Source organism: Haliotis rubra, unplaced genomic scaffold (assembly GCF_003918875.1).
Source record: "Haliotis rubra isolate DU_JTF1 unplaced genomic scaffold, ASM391887v1 Scf72, whole genome shotgun sequence".
Classification (NCBI taxonomy): domain Eukaryota; kingdom Metazoa; phylum Mollusca; class Gastropoda; order Lepetellida; family Haliotidae; genus Haliotis; species Haliotis rubra.
In genome coordinates, this window is record NW_025767435.1 from 39,049 (window position 1) to 50,305 (window position 11,257).

Below are 11,257 nucleotides of genomic sequence, written 5' to 3' on the forward strand. Positions count from 1 at the left end.
TGTTGGTATACGTCTCTTTTTGCCGTTGGAAACAACAAGAAGTGGGAAACCTTCCCCCTGCAGTCCAGTGATAGGTGTCATGAGGATCCAAAGTGACGTAGGTGTCATGAGGATCCAAAGTGACGTAGGTGTCACAGGTTAACGATTACGATGAAACCAACGAGGACGACTTTGGGGCAGACAAATCCAGAAAGACAATCGGGAGGAAACGGGATTCGAACCCATGATCATAGGCCTCTGATGTGACCAAGGGACGCGACTCTGCACTGGAAATGTCGGCGCTTCTGAGTGCGACGCTACTTGTGTTTCGGACAACAGTAAAGATGTATAATGTACTGTTTCAATATATTGATGACAAAAGCAAATTCCAGTCTATTGCAGAAATCTTTCATAATGTGAAAATTTAATCACCAACAGATGATGAATATAAAATCTCACTAAAGTCCTCAAATAACTGTGGCTGAGGGTGCGGTCGACATTGGGGTGGCAAATGGTGTCGATGACGACGAAGCCCGGTCCATGCCATGTGATGTTGATGTAGCCTGGGATCCCTGGGTTTGCTGGGGTCCCTGGGCAGGCTGAAGTTCCTGGATCGCCTAAGCTCCCTGGGTTGGATGAGGTCCCTGGATCGCCTAAGCTCCCTGGGTTGGCTGAGGTCCCTAGATCGCCTGAGGTCCCTGGATCGCCTAAGCTCCCTGGGTTGGCTGAGGTCCCTGGATCGCCTAAGCTCCCTGGGTTGGCTGAGGTCCCTGGATCGCCTAAGCTCCCTGGGTTGGCTGAGGTCCCTGGATCGCCTAAGCTCCCTGGGTTGGCTGAGGTCCCTGGATCGCCTAAGCTCCCTGGGTTGGCTGAGGTCCCTAGATCGCCTAAGCTCCCTGGGTTGGCTGAGGTCCCTGGATCGCCTCGCCTAAGCTCCCTGCTCCCTGGATCGCCTAAGCTCCCTGGGTTGGATGAGGTCCCTGATCGCCTAAGCTCCCTGGGTTGGCTGAGGTCCCTGAATCGCCTAAGCTCCCTGGGTTGGCTGAGGTCCCTGGATCGCCTAAGCTCCCTGGGTAGGCTGAGGTCCCTGAGCAAGCTGGGCTCCCTGGGTAGGCTGAGGTGCCTGAGCAGGCTGGGCTCCTTGGGCAGGCTGAGAGGTCCCTGAGCAGGCGGAGCCTGCTGCATCAGACCTAAAGATCGTGAAAAAGGAAACATGGCTGATAGTACTAGTAAAGCGAATAGTGAATAGCGAATAATAATTGCGATGCGATAAACGACATGCGAGACAGATCTGTGAAAGTATCTGTGTTATATAGTGCCCCATAAGGGAGCAACCATTTCAAGGAAAGGGGAGCTTGATTGTGGTTTGAGATCAGCATTTTCTAAGAGCCTAAGCTCCCTGGGTTGGCTGAGGTCCCTGGATCGCCTGAGCTCCCTGGGTTGGCTGAGGTCCCTGGATCGCCTAAGGTCCCTGGATCGCCTGAGGGTCCCTAGCTTCCTGGCTGAGGTCCCTGGATCGCCTAAGCTCCCTGGGTTGGATGAGGTCCCTGGATCGCCTAAGCTCCCTGGGTTGGCTGAGGTCCCTGGATCGCCTAAGCTCCCTGGGTTGGCTGAGGTCCCTGGATCGCCTAAGCTCCCTGGGTTGGCTGAGGTCCCTAGATCGCCTAAGCTCCCTGGGTTGGCTGAGGTCCCTAGATCGCCTAAGCTCCCTGGATCGCCTAAGCTCCCTGGGTTGGATGAGGTCCCTGGATCGCCTAAGCTCCCTGGGTAGGCTGAGGTCCCTGTGCAAGCTGAGGTCCCTGAGCAAGCTGAGGTCCCTGAGCAGGCTGGGCTCCCTGGGTAGGCTGAGGTGCCTGAGCAGGCTGGGCTCCTTGGGCAGGCTGAGAGGTCCCTGAGCAGGCGGAGCCTGCTGCATCAGACCTAAAGATCGTGAAAAGGAAACATGGCTGATAGTACTAGTAAAGCGAATAGTGAATAGCGAATAATAATTGCGATGCGATAAACGACATGCGAGACAGATCTGTGAAAGTATCTGTGTTATATAGTGCCCCATAAGGGAGCAACCATTTCAAGGAAAGGGGAGCTTGATTGTGGTTTGAGATCAGCATTTTCTAAGAGCCTAAGCTCCCTGGGTTGGCTGAGGTCCCTGGATCGCCTAAGCTCCCTGGGTTGGCTGAGGTCCCTGGATCGCCTAAGCTCCCTGGGTTGGCTGAGGTCCCTGGATCGCCTAAGCTCCCTGGGTTGGGTGAGGGTCCCTGGATCACCTAAGCTCCCTGGGTTGGATGGGTTGGTCCCTGGACACCCTAAGCTCCCTGGGTTGGCTGAGGTCCCTAGATCGCCTAAGCTCCCTGGGTTGGCTGAGGTCCCTGGATCGCCTAAGCTCCCTGGGTTGGATGAGGTCCCTAGATCGCCCTATAAGCTCTAAGCTCCCTGGGTTGGATGAGGTCCCTGGATCGCCTAAGCTCCCTGGGTTGGATGAGGTCCCTGGATCGCCTAAGCTCCCTGGGTAGGCTGAGGTCCCTGGAGCAAGCTGGGCTCCCCTAGTGGGCTGGCTGCCTGAGTGGCTGAAGCAGAGCTGGGCTCCTTGGGCAGGCTGAGGAGGAGGTCCCTGAGCAGGGGAAGCCTGCCACTGCATCAGACCTAAAGATCGTGATAAAGGAAACATGGCTGATAGTACTAGTAAAGCGAATAGTGAATAGCGAATAATAGTGCGATGCGATAAACGACATGCGAGACAGATCTGTGAAAGTATCTGTGTTATATAGTGCCCCCCATAAGGGAACAACCATTTCAAGGAAAGGGGAGCTTGATTGTGGTTTGAGATCAGCATTTTCTAAAGAGCCTATAGCTCCCTGGGTTGGCTGAGGTCCTGGATCGCCTGGAGCTCCCTGGGTTGGCTGAGGGTCCCTAAGATCGCCTGAGCTCCCTGGGTTGCTGAGGGTCCCTGGATCGCCCTAAGCTCCCTGGGTTGGCTGAGGTCCCTGGATCGCCTAGCTCCCTAGGTTGGCTGAGGTCCCTGGATCGCCTAAGCTCCCCTGGGTTGGCTGAGGGTCCCTGGATCGCCTAAGCTCCCTGGGTTGGCTGAGGTCCCTGGATCGCCTAAGCTCCCTGGGTTGGCTGAGGTCCCTGGATCGCCTAAGCTCCCTGGGTTGGCTGAGGTCCCTGGATCGCCTAAGCTCCCTGGATCGCCTAAGCTCCCTGGGTTGGCTGAGGTCCCTGAGCAAGCTCCCTGAGGGTCCCTGAGCAGGCTGGGCCCCTGGGCAGGCTGGGCTCCCTGGGTAGGCTGAGGTGCCTGAGCAGGCTGGGCTCCTTGGGCAGGCTGAGAGGTCCCTGAGCAGGCGGAGCCTGCTGCATCAGACCTAAAGATCGTGAAAAAGGAAACATGGCTGATAGTACTAGTAAAGCGAATAGTGAATAGCGAATAATAATTGCGATGCGATAAACGACATGCGAGACAGATCTGTGAAAGTATCTGTGTTATATAGTGCCCCATAAGGGAGCAACCATTTCAAGGAAAGGGGAGCTTGATTGTGGTTTGAGATCAGCATTTTCTAAGAGCCTAAGCTCCCTGGGTTGGCTGAGGTCCCTGGATCGCCTAAGCTCCCTGGGTTGGCTGAGGTCCCTAGATCGCCTGAGGTCCCTGGATCGCCTAAGCTCCCTGGGTTGGCTGAGGTCCCTGGATCGCCTAAGCTCCCTGGGTTGGATGAGGTCCCTGGATCGCCTAAGCTCCCTGGGTTGGCTGAGGTCCCTGGATCGCCTAAGCTCCCTGGGTTGGCTGAGGTCCCTGGATCGCCTAAGCTCCCTGGGTTGGATGAGGTGGTGAGGTCCCTGGATCGCCTAAGCTCCCTGGGTTGGCTGAGGTCCCTGGATCGCCTAAGCTCCCTGGGTTGGCTGAGGTCCCTGGATCGCCTAAGCTCCCTGGGTAGGCTGAGGTCCCTGAGCAAGCTGAGGTCCCTGAGTAGGCTGGGCTCCCTGGGTAGGCTGAGGTGCCTGAGCAGGCTGGGCTCCTTGGGCAGGCTGAGAGGTCCCTGAGCAGGCGGAGCCTGCTGCATCAGACCTAAAGATCGTGAAAAAGGAAACATGGCTGATAGTACTAGTAAAGCGAATAGTGAATAGCGAATAATAATTGCGATGCGATAAACGACATGCGAGACAGATCTGTGAAAGTATCTGTGTTATATAGTGCCCCATTAGGGAGCAACCATTTCAAGGAAAGGGGAGCTTGATTGTGGTTTGAGATCAGCATTTTCTACATGTTCAGAAGCTTAATTATTTTCTCCAACATAATACAAAAATGGAAAGCTTGATGATTCGATGCCCATCGCCAGAAAGAAAAAGGGGCACTAATATTTCAGTAAAACAGAGACTTTACTTTTTAAGAAAGTACCACCTCCCCACCTCGAAAATCAAATTGTTGCATCCATAAAACCACGAAGCAGCACATGCAAAGCAGCAGAAAGTACGTGCTGTCATTCGGCCTCGTGAAGTTCAAGCCTTGTGTCAAATCACAGGATCATTGGCTTGCCAGTGTAAAACGTTTCACTGTAAAAGAATTATGAAGTCACAAAACTAACACTTATCTGTTTACTTTCTGCCTTTCCATACATCCAACATCTTTGAAGGCTGGGTATTGCAACTTGAGGGTGGATACTTTTATCCCTAATCCTTGAGATGCTATACCTGCCAAAATATATGGCCACGGTTCCAAATCGTGCCGTAATCAAGCAGCTTGTCATCGATGTGTGCAGGATCATGTGAGAATTCAAACGTTTGTGACAAACCTCCCGTATGTATGTGTTAATTGTTCTGGTTGTCATCCCTCCTCCTCCAAGGAATGCCCTACTTGGAAACTTCAGTCTAAGATATCACGCGTGAAGCACGAAAGCAACATTTCATTTGTAGAAGCAAAGAAGATTGTAATTGCACAGGCACCATCTGGCCCTACTTACTCTGCTACTGTTTCTTCATCTCTTCCGGTCACCAAACCTAAACGTGTTTCATGCAACTCAGTAGGATGTCAGACCGACTACACATGGGCGATGACATCCGCTCCTACATTGCTATCAGTTGAGATTCAGTTGAAGCCAACCCAAACGACCTCCAGTTCACAAACCACATGTCAATCACAAACAATCATACAATCAAAGATATCTTCTGAGAAGGATTCATCTAAATCTCAGAAACAATCATCTCAACCAGAAACACGTATCAAACCACCAGCAAGGAACAAATCCAGAAACAAACAGTGAAAACATTACAAAAAAGACTCAAAGTAACCAGAACCCTAAAGGGACGAATAATCAGGTCCAGCTTTTAATAAGTTTGGATCTCTCGAGGAGATGGATGTGTCAGACCATAGCCATGGTAGGGCACTTAGCTTGTCACCCTCAAGGAAGGTGAGAGGGTAGATCTCCGTTCATCCTCCGAAGAAATGATACCTTCACCTATAATACAATGGAATTGCAGAGGACTTCGGTCTAATATAACCGATTTACAGTTATTAGTCCAAGATTTTTTACCCGTCAGCGTTTTAGCATACAAGAGAAACTTATCTGAAACAAACAGATAATTTTGATCTACGTCAGTTTAATGGGTATCATTATTTTTCTCCTCCTGGTGATTAAGCTTCTGGTGGAGCATCAATTCTGGTGAGGAACAATGTTATCCATAGCCCTGTTCCACTTAAAACAAATTACAGGTTGCTTTTACCTTGTGTTCTTTGTACATCCCGCCTTCATCAACTGTTCACCTTACAGATCTGCAAGCTCTCTATGATCAACTACCTAAACCCTGTTTAATCATGGGTGATTTAAATGGCCACAACCCACTCTGGGGTGGATCTACTACAAACGCCAAGGGTAAATTACTGGAGGATTTCATTTCAAATAATGACTTATGCATTTATAATGACGGTGACAATACTTATTTACATCCTGGCACAGGAACATATTCAGCTCTTGATTTATCTATTACTGACTCCAACCTATTGAGTGAATTCGAATGGTCAGTCCACGACGACCTTTGTGGAAGTGACCATTTCCCAACAATACTAAAACCTGTGAATCCATCTGACGTTCCTCCATCATCAAGATGGAATTTTTTAAAAGGCTAACTGGCCTTTATATGAAATTCTCTGTGCTGATAGCTCTAAAGCCTGAACTTTTTATTGATATTCCTGATGCCATACAATGTTTTCAGATGAACTAAATACCATTGCTGACGAGTGTATCCCAAAAGTCCTCTGCATTTCCACACGTACGAAACCATGGTTTAACGACGAATGCAAACAGGTAAGGAAGGCAAGGAAGAAAGCTAAGCATTATTTCCGTCCACAATTTAGACAAATTTAGAATTTTAAACGCTAAAGCACGACGTACTTTCAAGCAAAATAAACGCCACTCTTGGCGAAACTATGTCTCAAAAATTAGGCACCCATGAAGGGCCACCTCCTCGTGGTGGGTGCTGGGTAACGCCAAGCGCCCTTCACCCCGTTGTGGACCCGGGGGGGATATATGGTCCACCAACCCGTTTGCCGTGGGTTTGCGCCCCTGTGTCGGTGGAGGACGGTAGCCTGGTGGTTGAGGGCAGTAGGATCCTGGAACCGTGTTCCTAACACACACTTCTGGCCCAACTTCACCTAGACTTAGAATCGGCCCTTCTATCAATCGGCTGGTCACGCTAGGACAACATACTTATTGCAATTATTGTGTTTGTACATTTGTGAGAATGAATGCTTGTATTTCAAATTATATACTATGCCCTGAGAGTCTTATGCCAGATCGGTGGCTCATGGGCCAATCTGGTGATGTTGACCGCTGAATTCTGTATGTTTCTGAGTTATTGTTTAGGGCAGAACCACCCTGACAGTAAATTTAGTAAACGAATATAGCCAAGGTGTGACTTCGGTGAAACGTTTTCACCAGAAGAAGGCTGATTCAACCATCGAGGCAAACTAACACGTACTTGGTCGCTTTGCACGTTCTACAATACCGCAATCGATCAAAGCTGGTTATGTCAACATCAGGGTGGAGGTGTATGTCCCCAATCCACTCCGATGTTTTGTATAGGACTGGACATGGCTCCCAAGGCTGTACTCGTTCTGTGGCTTGCCAGCGCTGTGATAGCCACGATAATCCTGATTGTGAAGAAGCATTGCAATGTGTAAATTGTCATACCATAGGCACCCTCAAAACTTTGTCCTGTTTGGCAACAGAATCTAAAATTACTTCTAAAATACGAGAAAAACATCACATTTGGAGGCTAGAAGACTCTACAATTCTCAGTCAGCCTGTGACTTATTCCAGCTGCTGTCTTAAGGCCAGCCAGACTTCATCGGTATCATCAGGCCAGTTTATGGATCAAATCTGTTCGACCCGTGTCGACTGTACTACCACGTTGAGCAGTCCCACTAATAATAGTCAAACGTCTACACAACCCTCGACATCTCAGGCAGAGAGCCAGACTCCACACAGCCAATCTCAGAGCAATCACAACCTACCAACCTTACAAAACGTAGAAGGAAAAAGTTACATAGAAACAATCACTTGGGACTTCCCTCTCAAGCAGAGTGCACTATCCGACCTGGAGCCTTCTGGACATGGACGTTACTCCGTCATCACAGAGTGCTGTGAGGGTATCCACCGTCCCCGTGAGAGATCACCCATTGAACCACCATGAGTAATTCATCTAATATAATCCAGTGGATTGCAGGATGGGGAATTTAAATGAGATACAGTTATTGGTACGGGTACAACCATCAGCACTGTGTCTCCAAGGACTTATCTTAACCGACTGATCAATTTGATTTTGAGACGAGGTTACAACTGTTATCATTCGTTTTCCACCTGGAGATAAAGACTCCAGGCGGATCTTCTATTTTCATACGACAAGGAGTTATTTCCAGCCCCGTTACCCTTAATACCAATCTGAAGTTGTTGCTGTCCGCATAACTTTACACATTGTATTTACTCTGCTGTGTTCATTGTACATGCATCCATCGCACCTCCAACAATCAGGCTTCCAGCAGCTATATGATCAGCATATATATTTTATTATTGGTAGTTTAAATTAGTAACTGAGATTGTTAGTGGCTGTACCCTCAAAGGGGTTGAAGTAGCAGTAAAAATTATTGTCCTCCTGAGAGGGTACGTAGGTCCGAAAAAACTTCTGATAAGAAAGTCAATTTAAACTTACCAGGATTTTTAAACGTAGCATATTTGTCATTTTAATTGTAGCTAACATTTCTTACAATCGCCAGCAGGCTGAAGGGATGGAACGTGTAAAATCCAACTAGGGGTCCCTTTATCATGCAGGTAGCCAAAGGTACTGTAAGTCCCATGGTCCCTAGTATGGTGATCGTGCTTCAGTTGTTGGCGATCTATAGCCTGTTTTTATCTTGTATTGTCCTAATAGTGCTATTAGTTTTAACCTTCCACACTAGTTTTAAAATCTAATTGTGATATTCTGAGTTGTTTTAAAACTTCGATGGTGTAAATCCAACTAGGGTCCATGCAGGTAGCCAAGGTACTGTAAGTCCCCATGGTCCCTAGTATGGTCATCATGCGACGATGGTATGGCACACTGATCGACCTTCAGTTGTTGGCGATCTATAGCCTGTTTTTATCTTGTATTGTCTGCCCTTCGTCGGCAGGTGTTTTATATTATACACATATTACATTTCAATGACAAATGTTCTCGTCACGATATGGCTGAAATATTGCCGATGTGACGTTAAATAATCACTCACTCACTCACTCTCAAAATTAATTCGCGCACACCTATCTCAAAGGTGTGGAATATGATCCAGAAAATCAAGGGTAAGGGCTCTAAATCTAGCATTCACCATCTCAAAGATGGGAATCAGTTATTGACTGATAAATCAGATATTGCAAATAAACTTGGTGAGACGTTGGCCAAACATTCTTCCTCATCTAATTATGTACCTGAATTCCAAAAATATCAAAAACAGCAGGAAAAGAAATCTCTTAATTTCAATTCAGATAATGGGGAAGACTACAATGAAACCTTTTCGATACATGAGCTTCATACTGCTATTGATCAGGCTCATGATACTGCTTCAGGGGCTGATAACATACATTATCAACTCCTGAAGCACTTACCTGAATCATGTTTAGAGACGCTCTTACATATTTTTGATGACATTTGGACATCTGGAAATTTTCCTTCGTGGTGGCGGGATGCTATTATTGTTCCCATACCTAAACCTGGACGTGATCATACTGATCCCTCTAATTATAGACCAATTTCACTGACTAGCTGCGTTTGCAAAACCATGGAACGTATGATCAACAATCGACTTGTTTGGTACTTGGAAACCAATAACCTATTAACTGATATACAATGTGGTTTCCGTAAAAACCGTAGTACCATCGATCATTTAGTACGTTTAGAGTCTTTTGTTAAAAATGCCATAATTAATAAACAACATGCAGTGTCGATCTTTTTCGATTTAGAAAAAGCATACGACACGACATGGAAACATGGGATTTTAAAAGATTTACATGATTTTGGATTACGAGGCCGTTTGCCTCACTTTATATCCAACTTTTTAACTGACACGCAATTTCAAGTCCGGAGTGGGTTCAACCCTGTCTGACCATTACAATCAGGATCAGGGTGTCCCGCAAGGCAGTATTTTGTCTGTCACATTGTTTAGTATCAAGATAAACAGTTTATCAAAGGTTTTAAACGATTCAATTGATGGATCACTTTTGTGGATGATTTTAATATTTCTTGTCGTGGTAAAATAATTATTGAACGGCGATTGCAGTTGTGTTTAAATAAAATAAATCTTTAAATTTTCCAAGTCCAAAACTAATCGTCTACACTTTTGTAGAAAATATAAGCCGCATAAAGATCCAGAACTATCTTTAAATGGCACACCCATCAAAGTTGTTAAGGAGGCCAAATTCTTGGGTCTAATTTTCGACTCCCATTTAACTTTTTGCCGCATATTAAATCACTTAAAGCCAAATGCCTGAAGGCCCTTGATTTGTTGAAAGTTGTTTCCAACTCAAAGTGGGGAGGGGATCAAGCTACCCTCCTCCACCTATATCGATCATTGGTCCGCTCGAAACTTGATTATGGCTCCATCGTATATGGTGGAGCCTGTAAAAGCAACCTAAAACTCTTAGATTCAGTCCACCATCAAGGTCTGAGACTTTGTCTTGGGTCATTCAGAACTTCTCCTGTTGACAGTCTTTACGTCGAGGCAGATGAACCTTCTCTTAACCAACGCCGTATAAAATTATCATTACAATATATTACAAAATTATATTCTAACGAGTCTAATCCTGCATTTCACTGTGTCTTTAATCCTCTTTATGAGGATTTGTATAACAAAAAATCTTCTCTTGTTCCGCCTCTTGGGCTCAGAATTAAGCCATTTATTGCTGCTGCCGGCATTGAGCTGGAAAATATAGCTCCTTCCCGTCTTCTTTCTTCTCCTCCTTGGCAATTGGTTAGGCCACAAGTCGACCTAACACTCACTAAATTTAAAAAATCAGAAACTAATGACTTATTATATAAACAAGAACATAATCAATTAAAAAGTAAATATAATACATATAAATCCTTATTTACAGATGGGTCCAAGGATGGTGGCGCGGTTGCTTGTGCCACTGTCATTGGGTCCAAAACAATATCTTCCAGATTACCCAATGACAGTTCAATTTTCACAGCAGAAGCAAACGCAATACTAACAGCTCTTAAATATATTAATAAACACCGTAAATATAAACAATATATCATCTTTTCAGATTCTCTTTCGTGTCTTCAGGCTATTAAAAATCTTTCTTGCAAACATCCACTTTTATTAGAAATAATTGAATTGTACAATGAACTTGCTACTGGCCAATGCGACATCTTCTTCTGTTGGTTACCCAGCCACTTTGGCATTTATGGGAACACAATGGCTGATATTGCTGCTAAGGCAGCACTCAACAAATCTGTGACACCACTTCTGATCCCATACTCTGATTACAAAGCTGCTATACGATCTTATATCCGTGATCTGATGCAAAAGAAGTGGGACACCCAAGTAGGTATCAATAAATTACATGAAATAAAACCCTATATCGGTTACACTTACTTGGGTTGTCAGTCCAGATTTGAAGAGGTCATCATACGACGATGTCGTATTGGCCACACGAGATATACGCATGAGTACCTATTAAAAGGTGACGATCCTCCGTTTTGTATCCCTTGTGATGAACGAATCACGGTCAAGCATGTCTTGCTTGACTGTGTTGAGTACTCC

The 11,257-nt window shown here is 46.3% G+C and overlaps 2 protein-coding genes across 2 annotated transcripts; both read right to left on the bottom strand.

The window, feature by feature from the left end:
• Positions 1 to 438: 438 nt before the first annotated feature.
• Positions 439 to 1,194, bottom strand: LOC124259438 (collagen alpha-3(IV) chain-like; the record flags this gene model as incomplete). The annotated part of the gene is made up of 1 exon (XM_046693579.1): positions 439 to 1,194. A coding segment is annotated over exon 1 (756 nt), but the record flags the coding sequence as incomplete, so codon positions are not given.
• A 1,974-nt stretch (positions 1,195 to 3,168) lies between these two features.
• On the bottom strand, positions 3,169 to 4,061 carry LOC124259365 (collagen alpha-3(IV) chain-like). Its single transcript, XM_046693491.1, has 2 exons — positions 3,575 to 4,061; positions 3,169 to 3,338 (listed from the first exon to the last, which is right to left on the bottom strand). The coding sequence occupies exons 1-2, from the start codon at positions 4,059 to 4,061 to the stop codon at positions 3,169 to 3,171; spliced, it is 657 nt and encodes a 218-aa protein (XP_046549447.1).
• Positions 4,062 to 11,257: the final 7,196 nt, after the last annotated feature.

Bases quoted from the DNA above. Each gene is read 5' to 3' on its own strand.
- LOC124259365 (XM_046693491.1), bottom strand. From the start codon at position 4,061: ATGTTTCCTTTTTCACGATCTTTAGGTCTGATGCAGCAGGCTCCGCCT. The intron at 3,339-3,574 runs GCGATCCAGGGA...CACGATCTTTAG, and splicing joins AGCCAACCCAGGGAGCTTAG to GTCTGATGCAGCAGGCTCCG.